The 24,293-nt window shown below is 38.9% G+C and overlaps 1 protein-coding gene across 4 annotated transcripts in view; it reads left to right on the top strand.

Moving 5' to 3' along the window:
• Nucleotides 1–3,742: 3,742 nt before the first annotated feature.
• diaph1 (diaphanous related formin 1) overlaps nucleotides 3,743–24,293 on the top strand; it is a 114,149-nt gene continuing 93,598 nt past the window's right edge. For 2 of the 4 annotated variants that reach the window (XR_012595608.1, XM_074648843.1), the window contains exon 1: nucleotides 3,743–4,471. Coding sequence is in view for 1 of the 4 variants with exons in the window: in XM_074648843.1 (XP_074504944.1) it covers nucleotides 4,370–4,471 (102 nt within the window). In the remaining 3 variants the exon portion in view is untranslated. The remainder of the gene's footprint in view (nucleotides 4,472–24,293) is intronic. The other 2 variants (XR_012595609.1, XR_012595610.1) reach the window with 1 other exon arrangement.

Genomic DNA, 24,293 nt, shown 5'->3' on the forward strand with positions numbered 1-24,293 from the left:
CTTCAGTCTCTGTTTATGAATGGTGATGATGCTGCAGCTGCAGATGTGAAGGGTCCAGCTGTTTATCATTTAATGCGTTCATAACGGCGTTTTAAGGGCTGCTATCCTTACCGTGCACTTTCAATTTTAATTAACCTCTCCCTCCACAATTTATAGCGCCAATATCCAATAGAATGAAGACTTGAGGCAGAAGTTTATGACGAGACCTGCACGATAAACCAAACTGTTGTCGGTTTCAGTGCCACCGGTGACCTGCAAATCCTCTCCAATCTTGTTGTTGGAAAACATCCCTCACATACCAAGAGACAGATTGATGAGCCTATCTCTGTAATCCTGTGTGTGTGTGTGTGTGTGTGTGTGTGTGTGTGTGTGTGTGTGTGTGTGTGTGTGTGTGTACGTCTGAGAGGTAAGAGAAACACTGCATTTCAAGACATCATATCTTATAAAAACACAGTGATTATTGTTGCCTGTGGTGCGTATTCAAAATCTTGAAATTTGGGGACAGAAGGCCACATCTGGATGGTTGAACTTATAATGGCAAAAAAGAAAAACATGCTGTTTTTTTGGAAGACTTTCCACTCAGAATTGGCTCAATTTAGTCAGCACATTCAGAACAATATGTGCCTTCTTGATTCAATCATTTTCTGCAATTGTCTTGCATATTCTAATGTTCTTTCCCGGCTCTAACTGCCTGCCCAGTGCAAATTGCATCTTTGTGAATGCAAAGAAATCATTTTTAGAGAACAAAAACATCTCAATTGCTTCCTAGTGGTACATTAACTTTGCAGGACATGCTTTATTAACTCTGGTGACACTGCAGCGCCTCGCTGCCACCGCTTGGTGGCGCCCCAAGTCCGATTATTTGTTTGCACAGCAGTGTGATTATTAATGGCAAAGTGCCCACTAACTTCACATTTACAAGGTATAAAAAAAAAAAACACTTGCACAAAACAGATCTTATGTTAGTTCCATAAGGAAGGGAAGGTTACTAATGATGACCTACATTTTATATACATATACTAATAATAAATGTAACATTTGCACAAGTAAGATCTCACTCAGCTACATCAGCTGAATCCCTTTCCAGATATGTGAGATTAATTGCCTGTGTAATATTGGTGCAACTTTAGATGTCTCAATAGAGGTTTTCTGGGCAAACTTACATCCAAACTTAAGAGTCAAGGACAGATTTTTGCAATAAGTGCTGTAGGAGAGATCAAACTACAGTGGTCTTTAACTGCAGGCAATATATTCTAGACAGATAGATATATAGCTTTTATGCTACCTGCAATGAAAAAAAAGAATATTCTTCAAATTGCCCTCAGAACCCAGTCTCCCTTCACCTGATTTTACTTGGCTATTTCCAGTATGAACTATTGGTTAAACTTCAGTGTATAAGGATTTGGATGCCAGAGGTTACTGTTGAACTGAAACACCTGAGATATAAGTTGTTAACTTCATAACTCCACAGTACAGTAGTACCTACCAGTAATACTTGGAAACAAGTTGTATTAATAGTCAGATTAATGGCCTGTGCTGCCTGCTGCTGGTGGGTTATTCCACTACACTGCTCATTTGACTTTTGAATTGACCGTCTGTGTTTTTTCTTCCTCTTTTAGATTATGACACAGTTATGACACAGTACAGTTGCATCACCATTCACACGTCAGGTTTAAAGGAGAACATCATACATGTTATTCAAGACAGTGCAAAAATATTAGTAAACTTAAACAACTCTCTCCAAAATCCAAAAAACTAGAGTGCTAAAACTCTTGTGATGTCATAGGATATAAAGTCTGGAGCTGCTACATAGACAATTAATGGGGAAATGTGTTATAGATGACACTGAGAGCAGCCAGGGGAATGTTTTGAGTATATGGGAACATTTTCTATTTCACAACTGAACACACTACATTAGAATAAAGCTCATTTGGGTATATGGCTATATGGCTATGGAGCAGCTCCAGACTTTATACCCTATGACATCACAAGTGTGAGACTTACTTCTCTGGTTTATGGCTTTGAGAGAGAGTATCTTATGCTCACAGATACTGATTGAATTTTTTTAGGCCATGGAGTTATAGTATATAAATATTGGAATTCTTAATTTAGGTGATGTTCCCCTTGAATGCATATTAGATACACATATGTGTATATATATGGGTGTTTCTGCAACTACGGTCACTTTTGACAGTCACTTTTGACAGTCACTTTTGACGCTTCCAAATAAAAAAAAAAAATCAACCTCTATGAATTTTAACCAATAGAGTATGCAATACATATAAACAGGTACACAAATTATATATAGTGGTTAAGATTTTAATCTGTAACATGTTTATTTTTTATGGTTCTCATCACTTGTTCTCTGAAATAATTGTCATATTATAATTGAATTGGCTCATTTTACATATCTCAACATTGAGACCACAACTGTGGGACATGAAGAAAAGTGTTGTTTGGACCCATAAAATGCTTCATAAGTTTTATTTTATTATTTATTTATTTTAATTGGAAGAACATTGCAAGGCATATATAAATTACAGAGCACATAAGTAGTCTTCTATTTTTTTTTTTTAGAAACACACTACGCACATGAAATAATAAAACACACACAATACACATATAAACACAAAATAAAGAAAATTAAATAAAAGTAACAACACCAATCCAACAAAACAAATAAGGAGGCTCAGTCATCATACATTATATGAAATCACATTATTTAGTAATAATTTTGTATGTCAACATGGGTAAGATGGGTATGTGCGTATATATATACATATATATATATATATATATATATATATATATATATATATATATATATATTCTCTTATTGTCTCTAAATGTAGACTAGCACTTGAAGTACACTACTTTATATATATACATATATATATATAAATATATATATATGTATATGTATATATATTTATGTATATATGTATATATATATATTTATGTATATATATATATATTTATGTATAAATACATATATTTATATATGTATATATATGTATATATATATATTTATGTATATATATTTATGTATATATGTATATATATATTTATTTATGTGTATACATATCCAATAAGTAGACTACTTTACATATATATATATTTATGTATATATATATTTATGTATGTATATATATATATGTATATATATATATATATTTATGTATATGTATATTTATGTATGTATATATATATATTTATGTATATGTATATTTATGTATATATATTGATGTATATATGTATATATATATATATATTTATGTATATATATTTATGTATATATATATATATTTATGTGTGTATATATATATATATATATATTTATATATGTATATAAATATATGTTTATAAATGTATATAAATATATCTATATATATTTATATACATTTATATACATTTATATACATATGTTTATATATATGTATATAAAGTAGTGCTAGCCTACATTTAGAGACAATAAGAGATGGAGAAAGAGGTTTTTATGGGCCAAGGTGCAGTCTGTCTGTACAGATGAGTTTTCAGATGTGTAGAGTTTCTGCTGCCACCATTGAGCCAGGACAACAAATAGTGGAGACCCCTGTAACTCTTTCATGTTGTTTTTCATGTGTTTTTTTCATGGAGCTTTCTGATGCTCTGGTGTGCAGTGAGTCTTGGCTGAAGAACAGTGATCTAAATCCTCTCTCAGGTGTAGCTGCTGCAGAGCTGCAGACTCCTCCCACGAGCTCAGCTCAGAGCGGACCGACTGTCTGACAGAAGAACAGGAAGACTACCTCTCTCTACAGCTACACAGACGCTTCCTCCCTCTCTTTCTGTCATTCAGGGGTTAAAAAGTTAACTAAACTTCTTGCAGTCATGGAAACTAATTTGGGAGACACCATCGAGCCAAGTCATCCGTAACACCAACCCGTCGCAAGTGTTGTAGTCGCTTAAAACAAGTCGTGGAAGTGAGAGAGTGTATTTTAGACTTTACCAACTGACGAGCTAGCCTAGCTACAGCTAACCGCTTTACTTTTCCGGACTGAAAACTCACATTGTTTAAAGCTTTCGGAATCGTCTCACATGTGGATACTGGTAGAATAATTGTGTTTTTATAAACGCAACAGGTTGTTTTTGTACTTTTTCGACAGGAGGACTTTGGGTTTGTGCTTTGAATTTCCCTCCTTCTCTGATCCAGACAGGCGGCTTACAGAGAGGGGCTCGCTGGGCTGTTGGCTCTCCACCAAGTCATTAGCAGCGTTGTGCTAATTGTGGCTAAGGTTAGCCAGCAGCACTAGCTTAGGCCACAAGGGAATTAACACTTTGTCCTTAAAGTTAAGACACATTTACGTTTGAGTACGAGGATTAAGTTATAAATATGGATCCAAACAATGGTAACTCCGCCTCAGCTGCTGCTGGTCCTAAGAAGGACAAGAAGTCAAAGAAGAACCTCGAGGATGGAGATGGGAAGAAGAAGTTTGTGAGTATCCCACACTGGTTTCAACTTATTGTTATGATCTGTTGGGGTCTAAAAAGTGTTGCACCCTAACTCTCCACAGATGGAGTACATGTTTTATAATGTGTATTATGTTAATTACCTTAATTTATGTACTATATAATTGTTGTTATGAGGTGTAAGAGCTCTGTCTCCCTCATGTCCTTTTTGTGTCTCAGACAAAGTGCCTTAAGAAATCTGTATTTTGTAGCTTCTCATGTTTCAAGTGAAGCTACAAACGTCCCACCATACCTGTAATTACTTTCACCCCCTAAAGCTGTGGACCAGCTGTCAATAAGAGACAGAAATGTTGCCCTGTAGGATTCATGACCTCAGGTCAAAGGAGGTGTCAACATGTGAGGAAGTAGCTGGCTCTCCCTACTATGAAGACATGCAGTAAGAAATGCAGTACTGACAAATTGCAAAACATCAACAGAAGTTTCATGATTGTTTTCATTTAAAGACCCATCATACCACTATGTACTGTAGGTACCTCAGTTTGTTGTGGCTTCTCTATTCAAGAAGCTAAATAGTAGTATCTTCAAGGACCATTGCTGGTAATGGTGATATAGCAGGTTTTCAGCTGTAAAGTCAAGTGATAGGAAATAATAAAGAAAGTAGTACACCTGATATCTTACTTAACAAAATGAGTAAATGGTAAATGTACTTGCATTTACATAGCGTTTTTCTAGTCTTCTGACCACTCAAAGCGCTTTACACTACATGTCAGCATTCACCCATTCAAACACATTCATACACTGATGGCAGAGTCTACTAAGGTGCCAACTTTGCCCATCAGGACCTAATCTAAATACTCATTCACACACCGATGGCTATGCCTTTGGGAGCAATTTGGGGTTAAGTGTCAGTACAGCACAGCTTTATCCCTTTTCCCCCGGAGAACAGAAAGACCTGCTGTGCGGTTGAAAAACAGTTTTTTTTTTTTGTTTTTTTTGTCCTGTCTGACAAATAGTTCATTATTAAATCATTATTAGACTCAGTTATGCTTGTTGGGTTTTTTTGTACAGAGAGGACTGCACGTATTTTTAAACACTATAAAAATGTTTTGTTTTTTTAACAGAATTGTGTCAAATGATTAACCTAACTGTCTATGGTAAGGTGTGGCATTGGCACATGGCCTTTTTCACAAGGTGACTTATTAATGATGACATCATGTGGTGTTTACCTGGCTGCCTCAGCATGTGTGAGTCAGTGTGGTGTCTTGATGGGAGCAGAGCAGCACTAAGAGTCACTGTATGTCATCAGCCAACACAAACTGTTGCGTAACATAACCCGGCCTTGGCCATGTCTAGCAACAGGTGAAAACTGATATTGTACACAATGACAAGCGGTAACCATAGAGGATCCACAGAAGACAACATGTGGTCACTGAGTAAACAATTCCTTCACACATGCATGCACAATTACTTTCAGAGCATTTTCAGGCTCTTTATACAAGGTGTTTTATATCCTGCGGACAGGAATGAACACAAACAGTTTCTTACAACTAGGGCTGGGCAATATGATGATATATATTGTCAAAATTATATAAAGATGTCCATCGTATATATTCTATAGGGCTGTTCCGAATACCATTTTTTGGGCTTTGAAGCTTCGGTGAGAAATATTCAAAGGTATTCGAAGCTTCGCAACGCGGCGCAGTAGGCTGGCATGTTCTTCCGTCTGTCTGTCTCCATCCCCCCCGTTTCAATGGGATTTATACATTATTATTACACATTTGTATATAACAAAAGAAATGTACAAACAAAGCACTCAAATAGTGATTTGGAGGTTGATTACCATGGCAACACTCGAAGCTTTGAAGCGTTCGAGTCATATTCTATATCATTTCCATCGGGATATAGGCTAGGCCTATATTTATTTATTTTTTCTCTATAATTTCACTAAAAACTGTTATGTTCATTTTGCACTCAAGTTCTTAAAATGAGAAAATACTTTCATTTGTCAAGTATTTAATTCACACAGGAGTGTTTAAAAATAGGCTTTACCATGGGGTCATTTCATATAGACTTTATTTATTGAATTACCAGAAAACATGCCATATCGTCATATCTAGATATGAAATAACCTATATCACGATGGAAGATTTTGGCCGTATTGCCCAGCCCTACTTGCACACATTTACATTTACATACAGAACACTTTGTTCAGGCTTTTTGTTGGGTTATGAGCCCAATGGCATGTATGCCAAGCAGTAGTGGTAGGAGGTTGTAGGTGGTCTTTGTTACTGGCATGGTTTTGATGACAAATGGTGCCTTCGTGGGTGGGGTCGTGTTTGCAGTGTTCCCGAGAAGAGTCCATATGAACGCCCCCCTCTTGTCGTATTCACAACCTTGTAAATGGAAAGTTGATGTTGTCATAAATAGCGTAGGCCATGGAAGTAAATTTTTCGATGCATTATAAGTTAATATATTGTAATTTTAGTCATATATTTTCTTTTTTCGTAATTTCATAATAGGTCTGAAGAAAATGTTGATATTTCCAACGGCCTCATCTTTTTCCTCATTATGCCTTTGCATTTACTGCATTTTTTGACCCACTTGATAGCTTGCTAAATCGTTAGCCTCTGTGGGTTCTAGACGCTGACAGTAACGTTACTATTGCTGTTGCTTAGCAGCGGTGTTCTCGCAACTTTACCACCTGAACGCCAAGCATATTGTGTACACGACTTCCTTCCTTGTAACTTAACCACTTGAACGCCAAGCATATTGTGTACCTGGCTTCCTTCCTACCTTATTCAGCCTTTGAAAACAGAGACAGAAATAGATGAAATTGAATAAAGAAAGTATTTGATAAATGGCTTATTATTACAGTAGTGCTGTTGTATGCACAGGTTTTGGGAGGGCTATAAGCAAACATGAGTCACAGACAGAAATCAGTTGTGCAATGTGTCCTGAGATACCGCTGCATACAGTAGGATACATGAGTCTGTGTTTGAGCGTCATTCTGCCTGATAGTGTGAGTCTGTGTGTGCAGCTAGACTAGTGCCAACCTTAGAAAGAGCCACCACTAACTCTGAAATTTGAACCCATTTTGGCAGTTTTTTAACACCCCTGTCAGAGTTCAAAAAGAGGTCAAATGGTGTAGAATTATGCGTGTGTGTGTGGAGTATTTGATCCACAGCGTGACATTGTCTCTCAACTATTTTGTCTGTGGCATTAACTTATCTATGACTTCATCACTCTCCGCTTTCGCCTCTCATCAGACATGCCAGAGATTATAACATGATGTACGACTGACTGATGTGTGTATTGTCTCCAGGCCAGCTTGGTGTTTGGTAACCAAAATCATCCTTGTGTGAATGTGCTGTCTGGGACTGAATGAAGCAGTGTGGGCTATCCACTTTTAGACATCATCTCTTTTTCTAGGCACGAGTCACAGTTTTTTTAAAGTGCAGTTGGAATAATGTCAGTAACATCAACTAGGTTTGGCATTAAGACAAATGGCTGTTTGCAGCAAGACATATTTATGACAGATGGTAATTTTTGTACTTTTTTAAATCACCAAGTATCTTTATGTTCTGCCCAATCACCATTCAGTGCATGAAATGTTGCTTAACCCCTAAATCACATACCTCTGTAATGTTTTTTCTACAGCTCAACTCCACGAAAACATGTATTGGTTTAATGTTCTAGTGCTGTGTGTAAGCATGTCTGCAAGCCGTCTGTGTCTCAGTTCACACACTGTGTTTTTTTGTGACCTTGACAGGAATGCTTAACAGGATTCGCTGTGCCGACAGGTACCTCTGTAACTGAGCATGATCCATGTATTTAGTGTGAAGCCAAAAGCAGGTCATCATTTTAGCGGTGCTCCCTGAAGCGTTATCTGTGTTCTTCAGGCCCAGAGAGAAAGGATCAGCATCCATGAATGCTGTTGACATAAACAGGCTGGCTGTGGATTAGCCAGGGATCACTGCCTTGGACAGTTGTTTTATGATACAAGGTCAATTTTAGATCACAGATTGTGGCTCTGGAACATCTTGTTGAGTATGGAAGGTTATCTGTTTTGTAGGTGAAAGGTTTGCTGACTCCACCCATGTAGAAGTGGACTTTTTTTCTGGCCCTGATAAGGAAAATGAGGAGACCAATAACCAAGATTTGGTTGTGTAACTTGAGCATGTTGTTCTGGGGCTTCAGGGACATTTCTCTCAGAGCTTCATTAGTCATTTACTAGTTATTGGCATTTCATATTGTAATTTCAATCAATGTGATAATACCATGGGCTGGATTTTCAGCCAGCATTACACAACATTCCTTTCAGACACTTGAAACTGTGTCGGATAGCTTACATTACATAAAATTGCACTCTAATTGGAAAGAATATTGCTCATTCTCATAATTTGGGAAATTCTAATTATTGTCATAAAGTATTTGTAGCTTTTTAAATCTGTGTCTAACATGTGTCTATACAGCACATATTTTCCTCTCTAGTTCAATATAGAGATGGAAAATATGCTGACTTGCTTGTGCATGCAACCTCAACCTACCAGTTGGATTACTTCTTTTGTGTTAGCAAATGATATGGTAATGATTTCATCTGACTTTTCTATGATGGCAATGATGATATTGTGTGTGTGGACTTACAATAAGGAAATCTATGGAAATATAAAACATTTAGATGCATGAAGAATTGTTTGGACAGTAATTGGATTGTAGCTCCATGAATCAAAATGAAATTTTTAACAGTTTTAGTGTCTTGATACAGAACATATCAAGATACAGTATATTGCCATATTGATTATTTGTCCCACCCTTTAACTGTAGTAATTAGGGGTGCCACGATTTTGATTCTAAATCGAAAATGATTGATATTAGCCTGCGATCTTGACCATCGAAATCAAGAGGAAGAACGGCGATTATTACGTTTTCCTCTGCCTTGCCCAATCGCATGCGTACGAAGGAAAATACAGCTGTACTGAAGAAATGTAACAGGCACATCACTCATGGTTAAAACTATAAACCAACATAAAAATCAAACACAATTACATTATAAACACTAACATTTGCATTTTGGAGCATAAAACAGCAAACTTAAACTACTCAGTCCAGCAGGCATGATGGGAAATGTCCCTGTCGCTACGATACTCAGGGCACTTCCTGCATGCCTGTGACATTTTACACTACATGAATTAGCCTAGCCGCTTGCAGACTTTAGTACGTTAGTTAGTTATTTTTCCTTACTTTCCGTACTAGCTCTTCTACTCTTACTTGGTTTAACATTAAGTCAACACCACGATTGAATTTCAGCCTACATGCACGTTTTTTCAACTCTACGTTGTTGAATCAGAGCAGCTGATATTGGTAGCAACAAGCTAACCGGACTGCTGAGTGCCATCTCTCAGTGAACACAGACTGTGTCCATAGCTCCGCCTTCGCCCTCGGTGACACACAGCGATCAGACGAGAGGAGAGAAACGAGTGCCACAGTTAATGACAAAACCATGTTTTTGCAGATTATAGCACACTTGTACTGCACTGCAGAAGGATTTATGTGTTGTTTTTGTTATGATTGTGTACTGAAGTGGGCCACACACATACTGATATTGAAAAGATGCAGCTTTTTAGACTGTTGTAGTCTAATTTTTGAAACACTTTCTAAAGAAAAAGGGAGTTCGGTTCTCTTTTTAAAGAAGAATTTGAAAGTGTAAATGACAGTTGTCGGGGCATAAAACCAATGATCTGTTGATCTTTACTAATCAAGACTCCGTAGTCTAACAATGGCATGTTTTATCGAAAATCAAATCGTATTGTGACCTTGAAATCGAAAGTCAAATCGAATCGTGGATTTGGAGAATCGTGACACTTCTAGTAGCAATGCATTTGTGTTGTAGCTTCAGAGGGAAAACCACAATACATTCAAGCACTATCAGTCACAACAAGAGCAACCAAAAACACTAAATTAGATTATGGGGCAGTTGTTTCTCTCTGCGTTTTTGACTTATATGCAGTGTTGTATCTGCAGTATCGCCAGCGGGCACGGGTTTGTGTGCTGAATACACAATATCATATTGGTGTTTATCATGATTCGTAGCAAAGATAAGTGCACCTTCCTTCAAGCATACAATCTTGTGCTTGCATGTGCAGCAGTGCACCTACTTCCTGGGGGAACCACCTCAGCAAAGGCTTGAGATAAAGTAAGGCCATGAATTAAGCCAGTTAGGTCACTACTCTTTAGTCACAGAGTCGATGTCAAGTAGAGTAGTTACAAATTGTCTTTGTGGCACAGTCGGTCTCTTTTGCCCTTTTCGTTTTTATGTCTGTTCTCGTCCCTCAACACACACACACACACACACACACACACACACACCTAGGCACACACACACACACGCGCGCACAGTTTCCTGTACTATACATCTCAGGGGAAGAGGAGCATACTGTGAGCTGAAGAATAGGATGACCGAGTGCCAGCGTGAAACTGGAGTTGTTAATGGACTGCGAGTGGCAGGGGCCTCTTGGCTCACAGTGAACGGGAGTATTTTAGAGAGCAAGGCTGAGCAAGGGAAAGCAAGTGAGCCATCAGTGTGCCGGAACTGGGGGAGGCAGAAGAGTGTGTGACAGAAAGCAAACGAGAGTGGGAAAGGAAAGGAGCTAGAAAATAGAAATGCAGATAAGGAGATTAAGGAAGGTAGAAAATGTGCAGGAGTGGAGGGTGCAGTCAGTGATAATAACAAGTTACAGGTGGTGGGATGGGTATGGGAAGCTTAAATTACTGTGGTGGATTCTAAAAACACAGTTAACCCTCTGAGACCCACAATAGACCCATTTTTTGTCTTTTTTAGTGGGGTACAGAGGGTCTTTAGGGGGAGATAGCAGGTCAACAGTAGATGTCACATAGAAGTGGTGTACATCATCTGAAAGCTGGGAACCTGAAGATTAATTTGAGATTACGCAGTTTAGCACTGTGTGTCAAATTTTTCTAGTCATAAATCAGAATTAAACATGGAATAATTAATGAATAAATTAAAAATACATTTTAAAAGAGCATAGCCATAGAAAATTATAATAGAAGTATATGATATCCATTCCCATGCTCTATTATGTTTCATAAGTTGTTGCAGCAGTTTTGGGGTTGATACCATTTGTTACACAGATTTGGTGCTAAATTTAACAATTTTTTACCACTCAAGAATTGATAAAAATGATCAATATTCCCTCCAAAATACCACATTAAGACACAAAGACCTTGAGGAACACCATAGAAAAAGCCATGCTGTGATTTGGTATCAAAAACTTTTGACATTTGGAGATTTCTGCTAGAATTGCATTTTTCGGCAATTAGATGGCGAGCACTTCTGTTCCGGAAACTGCTCAGAAACCCACTTATTGTCAATCTACCTAGAAAAGCCATCCATCCTCTGAATGCCCTAGGTCTGTAGTTTGTGGCTGTAAAGTCTCACGAGGCTGTGATAATCCTAGAGGTCACCACAGGTCATTTTATACAGTGAGGTAAAATTTAAAAAAAATAGGTCTCTACAATTAAATGGTTACTATGGGGACTAACATCCTCATACATGAATATTGGGCTCATTGGATCCACAAGAGTCTCAGCTTTCCAGTCATACCCAGTTTTTGTAATTCCAAGACTGTTTAGGGACCCCAGTATGCAGAAATATTCAAATACACCATTTTAGAATAAATAACACATTTATACTGCATTCGAAAATTGCATGGTTTTTGCCCAAAACTGCATGTGATTATCATAAAGTTGGCAAGTCTTTAAAGGGGAGACTCGTGGGTACCCATAGAACCCATTTTCATTCACATATTGTGAGGTCAGAGGTCAAGGGACCCCTTTGAAAATGGCCATGCCAGTTTTCCTTGCCAAAATTTGACCTAACTTCGGAGCGTTATTTAGCCTCTTTTCCGACAAGCTAGCATGACCTTCACTCTAGCTCTAAAACTGAGCCTGCTACAGCCTCTGAAAGACAGTAAAGTCAATCCCACGGGTCTCAGAGGGTTTAAGGGTAATTCTCTGGTTGAAACGTTAAAGCATAATGCTCCTGTGGTCACGCCCCAAGACAGTGATTTAATAGCAGTTGACATAACTGATGAGTGACAGAAGTTCAACATGAGTTTTAATGTTGTCTGCCATTGTGATTCAATGAGGTCCTATAAATCGTTAACTTAATGAGACGCATGACAGATTAACATACAGAGACTTTCTTCCTAAGATACTTTGGAATTGATTTCTTGTAGCAATTTAAAATACCTAGCTCACAGCTGTTGTCATTCACTCTCAAGTTAGACTAATATCCTGTCCAGGCATCAGTGATTAGATAGAATAAAGACACTTGTTGGATTAATCTGCCATGGATGAGCATAATGATTACCATGCTTGCATAGTGGTCTCTGTTCGCTCTGTCCTTACTGTACTTTACAGATCGGAAAGGAACATGTCGGCTCAGCTGAGGTCTGGGGTTGGTTTGCTCTGAAGCCTGTTCTGACTGGATGTAAGAGCTGAGTGGTGTAATAAAAGTTGCTGGTACAGGCACACAGAGGAATGCAAAGTCACTACATCACTGACATACCAGACTGAGAGTGGAATCTCACCTTCACCTGCGTTGTTTTTTCTGTCAGATGTGTTTTTTTAAGACAGACTTCCTAGCTGGCTTCGAGCCTATGTTTTCTGATAAGAGTACATCAAGTACCTGATGGCTGCATAGTTTTCAGACATCTCACAGATGGGTAATCGTTAGGTCTATGTAATGGAGGTGGTCCTAGCATGTTGGTCATGTCTAGAAGGTAACCCGCAAATTGTGAAAACTTGCAAAAACTCTCGTGAGACTTGCTGCCTGAGGACTTCTCTTAACCTTAACCATCCCGCAGGAGTTTCCCAAATTGTGGGTTACCTTCTAGACACGACCTAGCATGTTGCTTCAGGAAACAAAGTCTAAACACTTCCAGCGATTAATCCCTCCACCACCGCAAACACAAACAGGGAATTTTCCTAGTAACAAGACTGTCACAAAATACCCACTTTAATGGACTAAAACTGCTGAAGAGTCACATTAATTGAATTCATGTTGTCCCCTGTGTCTTACATTGAACTGGCACTATGGAGCTAGTGTGTTATGGCAACTGTGAATAAGAGCATTACTGAGACAAAGAACCCCTCTCTAGACAATGTCAGGTATTTCATTCTGCTAAAAAGAGACGTTCCCATGTGGCATTTTATCTATAAACCTTTTTTTAAAGGAAATGTTACAATATAATGTATATCTATATCGCAATGGAAAATTTAGGGCTGAGATGATAGTCGATTAATCATCATAAATAAATACATAAAATAATCAGCAGTTGCAGGCCTAGTAAAGTTCCATATTTTGTGATGGAAGACTTAATGCATGCCCATTGTGACTAACTTAACTGACTGACTGTCTGAAATAGCAGCCAGTCAGTAACTTTTCTGCTTCATGTCACCATGACCGATGAGTTGCTGTCTAGTCCAAAACCACTTTAACAGCTTTCTGCATGCTCAAGGAGGTTTGAGGAGGAAGTGTTTTTTTTCTACTGCTGTCATACTGTCACTTAATAAGACAACTGATCAGATGTGTTATTTTTAGGCTGCTGTGCATAGTTAAGTCTTACAGTGGCAAGGCATGACATCAGACAGACAGGAATGATAGTTGAGGGTAAGAGAAGAGTTGGGTCAGTCGACAGCCAACTTATACTCTCCGATGAAAACTGTCAGTGTCACAACTCTCCCCTGTCCTTGTCAGAGAGTGCAGCTGAGTATTTCTGTGTTGCTTGTAGAGCTGGGAGATTAATCAATTTGATCAATTAATTTTAATTTATGGTTTAGGATCATGTTTAAAAATGAAACTCGGTTTGGAACTGAAATGCCACCGCTTCCCTGAGCTCCCATAGTTCATAGTTAATGCATGAGTTCTCTTCAGACACAGGTAAAATATCAACATGGCAGCATGCGCTAATAAAAGTGACAAGTTTGTTCCCAAAAAAGGCACCGTCTCCTCAACAACCTCGAGCAAAACACTGTCCGTTGTAAAGTTTGTCTAAAGTCGGTGTGCAACTAAAAGCAGCAGCCCGACTAATATATTCCAGCATCTCAAACAGAGGCATGCAGCCGAGGGGGAGAAGTGTGTGGCACTGGGAGTTGCACAAGACGGCGGCAGCTCTAAAACACCTGCTATAAAGCAGGTAACGTCAGCGGAATCATTTTCTCATAGTAGCCTTTCCAATATGAGAAGAATGCGAGCGCAAATGGAAACGCTGAACCCTGAAGACCTGCCTGCTGGTTCCCTGTCAGCTCCCCCACTTTAGCGTCCAGGACAGCGCCGCTGCAGCACTACTGTACACACACACACACCTCTACACACAACAAACAGCGATAGCTGTCAGAGAATAACTAATAATAATTAATGATGAATATAAATAATGAATAATGTTGTGGAATTATTCCTTATTTCATGGGCTATTTTGAAATTTATACATTATTATTACATACTTATATAAAAAAACAAAAAACAGAAGTATTCGAATACTGATTTCGGGGTTGATTACCATGGCAATGGTCGAAGCTTCGAAGCATTCAGGTCAGCCCTAGCGACGACGGCAACTGAGAGAGAGAGAGTTGTGTATAAGACAAGGACGGTGTGTTGGCGTTGCTCCACTGTTGTTGGTATGTGACTGGAAACGCATCCAACATGGTAATGCACATTCACTCTAATCTGGCCAAGAAATGCCTCTCCACACCTTTAGTGTGTGTTTATGTTTAATTTTGTTTTTTTTCCTCAGAGATACGATAAATTTTTTTCAAGAGGCATCTTTTATTTATTTATAAATAAAATGAAGTGTGGTGAAAGTTAATAATTAATTTGCCTTTGCAGGCCTAGTTTGTTTTCAAGAAAAAAAAAGATTAAAATAGTAAATTGGATGTGATGATGTGAGAATTTATTTTTAGGCCACATCGTCCAGCCCGAGTTACTTGTGTGTTTGTGCATAAATCCCATCTTGCAGTCTGTGTTTGTTTAGTAGTGTGTCATATTCTACCATGCATGTGTTGTTTACTGTTTAGTGTGATACAGAGAGGCCACAGAGGAAACAGCATTGTGTTTGTCATGCTTTGTCACACTTATTTCCCCTTTGGCCTACTCAGAAAAAAACTTTCAACAAATGCCTGTGTGCATATGTCGCCTGGAGCTATTGAATATTTACCACAGTCACTTTCAACTGCTCAGATGTTTGTCGAAGGCCTCCACTAGGTATAAAGTCCGTTCAGTTAAAGGGAATAAACAGTCCAGACAGTGCTGTTTCATTTGTTTTGTTCACTCTCATGTCTCTCTTACTTAAAATAAACTACCACCTCTGTGCATTTCTGGCACTTTATGACGAATTTAGAGAAATCTGGCTCCTCTTTTCAGCAGCAGTTGTCTGATCTTCAGTGGAAGGAGATGAAAATATGTAGCAGCATATTCATTTTGCTTTCAAACTACTCAGACATCCTGGGTGTGCACCTATTATTCACATGCTCATTTTGTCTGCTGTTCAATCCTACTTCTCTTTTTCTTCCTTCTAACATTTTGTAGTTGTGCACACACATTTACACGCATACAGATATGTCACTGCGTCCACCCTATTATTATTTCTCAAATTCTGAGGGCTGTGGCAGGAAGTTGTGCAAAAATAACGAACAGTATGCTTCCTTATTCGTCCCCATTACTGCTTACCCTTATCTCTTTCCTTCCCTCCTTTCCATCCATTGTGCAAGGAGGTACCAGTGGTCTACTAAATATGTTTACACACAGCCCGCTCTTAAATCTTTGGAGGCCTGGATGCTTTAGAGGCCTGGATGACATAACATTTAGAGCAGGGTTTTATCATTAGAGCCTAATGGACAGGCTTGAAACATTCCAGACTGGAGATGGAGAGTAACTTCGTAAATCAGGACATCGTCTCTGCTGTTGCGTTTTTCAAGTTGAATTTTTTAACACTTTGAGCACAGCCAATTAAATGTCATTCACCTCTATTGTAATGGGGTAGAGATAGAAATCTCACATGGCAAAATCCTCCCTTTTGAGAAAGAACTACTGTAAGGAATGTTTGGCATTTTTGATTGAAAAAGATACACACTGGAGCGCCTCGGTAGCTGAAAGGTTACAGTAAATGACACATAACCGCAATGTCGCCGGTTTGATTCCAACCGGGGACCTTTGTTGTTATACCTTCCTCTCTCTCCCCCATTTCCTGTCTGCCTCTTCACTGTCACCTTTCCCGTAAAGATGAAATGCAGTCTAAACACTGCTTTATCAACAGACTTTCATGTCACTGACTGGACACATTATTTTGAATTCCCCATTTCATAATGGTCAAGCTTGCAACAGAATTTGCTTTGTGCTTTCTAACTGCATCATCTCTGATCTGACAAAACTGCTACAAAGCAGCATGGTAGGCTTTTGAGTTTCTGCTTAACGGCTATGATTTCATCATTGTATCATATTGCTTTTTATCAGTCTCATTCTTCCAGGGTGAGTCGGGGCGTTTTGCTAATTTCATGTTAAAAACCTTATAAAACATGTTGTTGTCACATGGTCAACTACCTTCAAGTTTCTTGCATTTCTGTTAATAGCTTTATGATTACTAGACCAGTTAGCCAGTCAGCCATTTACCTGTGTTTCTGTGTGTGTCTGACAAAGTTTTGTGTGTATAATGTAAAATAAGGCTGGCTGAGCTGGCTAAGATATGTTGCTTCTTAAGCTGCCAGTGTACTTCCTCAGAAGTGCTTATCGGATGGTCGAATAGCTTTGGAAACACCATCCCCCCCCATACCTGTCTGACGTCGGATTAGGGGGGCTATAATCTTGTTACTTTATGAGACTGCCCACTGTATTAAAAACATCATAGATGATGGTAAAACACTCGGTTACACTGATCATTGTCTCTCCTTTACCATTATGGTGATCTTTCAGTCATCAATGGATACGCTCATACAGGGTGATGCGCTAGTAGTCACGGACGGGCAGTGCTGTCAAGAGACTTTCCCAGTATATTTATATGCACTACTACTCTCTCGTGTCACTTGTAAGCAGACCTGTAGACTGATCCTCACAGATATGAATGCTCTTGACTGTGCTACCTAAGTTGTGTATGGGGGGCTTAGTCAGGATTACAGTGTCGATCCTCCTCTGTGACTCTCCCCAGTCTCCCCTTGACAGATTAAAGCTAATCTCAGACTGCAGTGTGTATCTCAACACCATGACTGTAAACAGCACGGGCCTACGTGTCGCTCTCTGAGTGTCTGGAGTACGGCTGCAGCTAACAGTTATTTTCATTGTCTGTTAATCTGTTGATTATTTTCTCGATTGATCAATTAGTTGTTTGAACTATAAATAGTTCAATCAGTAATCTAAATAGTTGGCAATTAATTTAGTGGTTGACAACTCATCAATTAATCGTTGCAGCTCTAGTCTGTAGGACAGCAGTCTATTCCTGTAGGAATGGAGCAAGGCGGCATTAAGACGTTCAAGGCTGTGGAAGAAATTCAGCGTCTGGACACACATGCACACCCTGCGGTGTCTTGGCAAGGAGTGTAGGAAACTGAGCTTAACCTGAAATCTGTCATTACTTCACATTATAATCACTATGTGAGCTGATGTATAGCTGAGGCTTTGGTGCACATAGTCCAGTAACAAGTAGATGGAACTGTGTCAGACCACTGGCAATAGCAGTAATGTTAAATATGGATATTTCATTAAGGTTCTCTTTTCAACAGAACTCTGTGGCTTTATCTGTACAGTGTTTTTTCATAGACCTTAAAGAAAAAAATGCACATAGATCCATAATACTTAATGAATAGTCTACTGCCAAATTGGCTAGGAGAAGTGCTGTTGGGTATCATAGGTAATAAGGATTGGAGACACCATATGTTTGAATACAAGATTTTTCATGGCTCAACATTAACTGAAGGTGATACCTATAACAGGTATAGTTGGGTGGGATGGGACATCACTGGCATTGGAAGATGCGTTTATTATGTGTGTTGAAGTTTTGAGTTTTGCCCAAACAACTGTCTTTAAAATCGACTGACAACAGCCAATGGTAACTTACATTTAAAAAATAAAAGTAGAAAACTAAACTGATTAAATCAGATTTGTGAGTATCTTTGCTGGAAATACCTAAATACATTTCCAATGACTCAGAATAACATTTGGTTATTGGTATCCATTTTGAGTCTCCAAGTGTCCGGGTTGGATATGTGCCTAGAACATATCCACGAAAATACACTCTACAGATGAAGCAACAGATTTGCGTTAAAAAGAAAAGCTCCGAAATGGAAATAAAATCATTTCTACATTGACATGTGAGCCAATGTAATGTAGGTACTAGGGCTAGGGCAAAGTTAACGTGATGATAATAACGTGTTAACGCACATTTTTCACAGGGGTCCCTTGACCTCTGACCTCAAGATATGTGAATGAAAATGGGTTCTATGGGTACCCACGAGTCTCCCTTTTACATACATGCCCACTTGATGATAATCACATGCAGTTTGGGGCAGGTCATAGTCAAGTCAGCACACTGACACACTGACAGCTGTTGTTGCCTGTTGGGCTGCAGTTTGCCATGTTATGATTTGAGCATATGTTTTATGCTAAATGCAGTACATGTGAGGGTTTCTGGACATATATGTCATTGTTTTGTGTTGTTAATTGATTTCCAATAATAAATACACTCACCGGCCACTTTATTAGGCACACCTGTTCAATTGTTTGTTAACACAAATAGCTAATCAGCCAATCACATGGCAGCAACTCAATGCATTTAGGCATCTAGAGGTGGTGAAGACGACATGCTGAAGTTCAAACCGAGCATCAGCATGGGGAAGAAAGGGGATTTAATTGACTTTGAACGTGGCATGGTTGTTGGAGCCAGACGGGCTGGTCTGAGTATTTAAAAAAACTGCTGATCTACTGGGATTTTCACGCACAACCATCTCTAGGGTTTACAGAGAATGGTCCGAAAAAGAGAAAATATCCAGTGAGCAGCAGTTGTGTGGACGAAAAATGCCTCGTTGATGTCAGAGGTCAGAGGAGAATGGGCAGAGTGGTTCGAGATGATAGAAAGGCAACAGTAACTCAAATAACCACTTGTTACAACCAAGGTATGCAGAATAACATCTCTGAACGCACAACACGTCGAACCTTTATTAGGTACACCTTGTACCTTATAAAGTGGCCGGTGAGTGTATATACATATGTTTGCATAAAGCATGCATATTTGCCCACTCCCATGCTGATAAGAGTATTAATCTCCCTTTAAGGTACATTTTGAACAGATAAAAAATGGGATTATCTTGCCATTAATCGTGATCAACTATGGACCATCATTCAATTAATTGTGATTAGATGTTTTAATTGATTGACAGCCATAGTGGGTACATAGTTATTTTGTTATTACCTCCCCTTTTTTCCCCCCCAGATTGTATTTGTTCTGTTCACATTCCCGGTTGTTATTTGGGGACTGGCTTGTGTTTAATAATAATTTACAGTATACTAGTATATCGTACTCAGCTATGCTCACAGCCTGTGATTCATGGCGTTCAGCTTCTGCCTGAGTTCATATTGTGGCGGTACACACAGGGACACAACAAAACTCATAAAGAGAGACAGAGAGACTTCCTGTGCCCTCCCTCTGTAGCTTTGTGCCGTTTCTTTTTTAGGCGGTTCTCATTACTTGCAGTGTACGCCTGCCTTAGGTCATAGGTATGTAATGAGCTAGTGGTTGTTGTGGGGCCTCTAAGCCACCATAGGAACAAACCCTGCCTCTGTTTCTGTTGACTCAGAAGGTTGCAATCATCCGTAGGAGCAGTCAATGATGCACGCATATCAGCCAAGTCTCTGTGTGCTGTTACAGTGGACTGAGTATGTGAGGGTCCGAGGGAGGTACTGAGAATTTGTGTGGTGGGAGACACTTACCAGCTCTTGTGGTAATGTGGAGGTGAAAGTTTGAGATTTGTATACAGTATGTGATCTTGTATGTGTGTATGAGGGATGTTTCTGCGAATTGTGCTGATGGAGGCTCCGCTCCGCTTGTGAGCAGACGATGTGTGTAGGTGGAAGAGTTTGAATGTGCTCATCACTTCTAAGACTCTAGGCATCAGGATACAGACGTTATTTAAATGACTCTGAAGGCTGAACACCCCACCACCAGTTATGACTGTTCAAAGTGCATGTGCAAAGCAAGCTGAGGTCTGTGAAGCGTGCAGTCATGAAACAAAACTGCCTACAAAAGGTAAAGTTTGTCTGCCGGCATTATGGCATCAGGCTAGGTGACAGCATTTGGAAGTGAACCAGTGGAAAACTTTACATGCCCTCAAGGAAATGACACTATCAGGAAATCTAAAATTGGCTGTTGCATAACCCACTACTGCCACAAATTAAAAGGAAACTTAAAGAGTAACTGAGTAACCCAGTCTAATAATCTTGATAGCTTCATCATTTTGTATTGTGTTGGTGACATGCCAGATGGATGTATAAAGTTATTATGTTTAAACTATGGCAAGACCTTGCTTGTAAAGTGTTTTTTTTTAATGTCATGCTTGTCTTTGAATTTGAAAATAGCCAACAGAATATGATTTGTGAATATCAAATGTGAAGTTACAAGGATAAAACAACCTCTTTCAAGCTTTGTTGTTGGTGATGATGATTAACATGAACTGTGCTGTTGATATTGCAGGGAGAGGGAGATGTTGTGGTTTGACCTTATTATTTTAGTGCTGCTTTTGTTTTTCCTGACCCGTATGAGACATCCCCTAACCCCTCTCTCTGCCTTCTGTGACTATAATTGAATTGTGTGCTATTAGCGTCTGTGTTTCAGATCTGCTTCCTTTAAATATCTCTGCGAGTGCTCTGTGAAACCCATTCGTAAAATCCTGCTCTTCTCCAAATTATAGACTTAGCCTTAGGACTTGTGTTGTTTAATCTCCCTCCCCCTTTTTATTTCCTACACACTGCTGTGTGCGGTTGTTGGTGTGTGATGTTTTATCTTTGTTGTTTTGTTTTGCTCTCCTTGGTTTTGCTCTCCCACAAGCACTCATTCTATGGTGGTATTACCTTAAAGTCATATTTTTTTATTATATTATTGGACAATATATAATATCTAAATTAGGGCTGTCAATCGATTAAAATATTTAATCGCGATTAATCGCATGATTGTCCGTGATTAATCGCACATTTTATTCCTGTTTAAAATGTAAACCCAACCCTAACCCCTTTGTGTTTGTGATTTGGTGTTATTTATTGGTAATCCCCATAGAGTGAGAAAGTTTGTTTGATTGTCCAGGGGCCTGGGAGTAAAAAGCCCTCTCCATTTTCTTCATAACACAATATTTTGTGACCAGCTGGTGGATCACTTCTAAGGCCTGTTGCCATTCAGGAGACCAAAAATATATCCACATCCCATCTGCGTCACGGTGCTGGTTGTTAAGGTAACAGGTAATTAAAAACGGTATATACAACAAAGAGGTGATATAGAGGCCAGTTGCTTTTGCAGATGTGCAAGTGAAGATGAATGCAGGGCTGTCGCGATGATATCATTTCCCCTACGGTGATAATGATTGGCTCAACAGTGCAATATGCGGCATTATTGCAATTTACATAATTTATCCTGATTTTAGTGCTATATAAATAAGCTTTATTGTTAGACAATTTTTAGGTTTATTGTTGCTTTTTAAATGACAAAGATCACAGTTTTAAAACTAAATTTATTGTTAAATGCAGAAACACAGAAGGGCAATGAGGTGCAACATTTTTTTCAGCTGAGACGCTTTGGTTGCTATGATACGGAATATCCGCTGAAGTAAAAATGTCGGCACAAGGTTGAGTGCTTGCTCCGGATGAAGGGAAGGCTGAAACATGTAGGGAGTGTGTGTTGACGGTTGGTCTTTGTGGTATTTGTCCCGCCCCTCCTCCATTATGATTGGACGGCTGGTAAAAATATGACAGTGACGTGTAACGAAAGTGTAGCGTTTTACCCAAAGTTGAACATTTTTCAACTCTCGGCGACCAGAATAGAACCCCACCAAATATGCACTGCTCAGTGAAGGATAGAAGCTCCTCGTTATGCTGCTGGTGTTTGTAGCATAGTGTAAATATGCCGCACTCCCATTGCAAAGAATTTAAAAAAAGAAAAAACATGAACATAGCAGTTGAGGCGGTTGCTAGCCCTCGCCTACGGTTAGCTTGTCAATAGTGTTGTAATGTTGTAATAGTATTGCAATATTGCGGTTATTGCGACAGCCCTAGATGAATGCAAAAACCTAACCTTTACATTTAGTTTTTGACTGGTGCTCCGTGTGGAACAACACAGAACTTTAACTCAGGATAAAATACGCAGAAAGAGAGATATGCTGTAGAACCATCAGTGATGTGTTTTGGAATCTAATCTGGAAGTACTTTTTCAGGTTGAAGGCTGGCTGCATGGCAGGAATGTCACATGCATACATTGTAATGAGACAGCTCATGAGGAGAAATCTTTCACCACTTTTTTTAAACAAGATTTTGCATCGTCTTGCACAATGAGTTTCTTTGTAGTCAGGAAAAGGGGTGGGATGTTGGTGGGGTGCTGGGTTAGGTTAGATCTATTTTACTTTTTGAGTTATCTGAAAGCTACATTTAGACGGGGACGAAAGATTGTCTAATTTTCGCAACAAAATCAGACCAGAATAATTTGAAAGGTATTATAAAATTGAGAATTGTTTTCCAGTTTTGACTAATATTAACCAAACATTTTCAAGGCATTCGATTGTGATTTATTATTTTAATAATAAATAACAATTCAGTAAATTTATATCTCTGTATTTATTTGTTACATTTTGTTTTACAAAGTTAGGAAAGCAACGTTTAAGTCAAGCATTATGTTGTTTTATACATGAAAGCATGATCTCAATCACTTCCACACAGTGTGGCATACAGCTTATAATTAAACACTAGTATCTGATTGGTACTCGGTATCGGCTGATACCCAAAGCCCTTGTATTGGTATCGTATCGGGACTGAAAAAGTTGGATTGGTGCATCCCTATTGCTGGTGGTGCCTCCTCTCTTGCTGCACTAAAAGCACTGAAATTAATTGCTTTACAGCTCTTAATTGATGGGTGAATTTATTATTTTTTTAAGTTATGATTGTATTAATCATAAATTGAATAAACAGGACCATTTAACCATTTGCCAGAGCCCTGAAGTCCTTTACAGGGCACAAAACAAATGCATCTAATTGCACCCCACCATGGATACAGCATGTTAAGGAAAATGCTATTTAATTGTGGACACAAGAACCTATCTGGGACTTATGTTAATTTACTGAATGTTATTCTTTTGACATTTTATTGAAATTTGAATATTACAGTTTATTCAGTCAGTTTTAGAAGACCGACAAGAAGGGATGCAAAAAGAGAGACATGACAACAGTGGCTTCCCTTGTTTTACGTAGAGGTGGGTGGGGGGCGGTTGGGTTTTGTGTCTCCATTAACAACAGTAGACCAAGGACGAGGAGCAGTCATGCAGCAAACATGCCCCACTTGGGATGACATACAATCATACTGTCTCTCACATATAGCCTGTCAGTGCACTCAAATGCACCTTGAGTCAGTAGTTCAGTGAGGCGTTTATTAGGAGCATTAAAAAGTGCAGCATAGAGAAGATCAGATGTGAAAGAATTGGAAGACGTCCAATTCAACGTAGGGCAGGTGGCAACCTTCACTTTAAAGTGAAGCCAATGCTGAAGTGCCTTAAACTTGCATTCTTTCTAATAGCCAGCAGGGGGCGACTCCTCT

The sequence above is a fragment of the Sebastes fasciatus genome, chromosome 10 (assembly GCF_043250625.1).
Source record: "Sebastes fasciatus isolate fSebFas1 chromosome 10, fSebFas1.pri, whole genome shotgun sequence".
Taxonomy (NCBI): Eukaryota; Metazoa; Chordata; class Actinopteri; order Perciformes; family Sebastidae; genus Sebastes; species Sebastes fasciatus.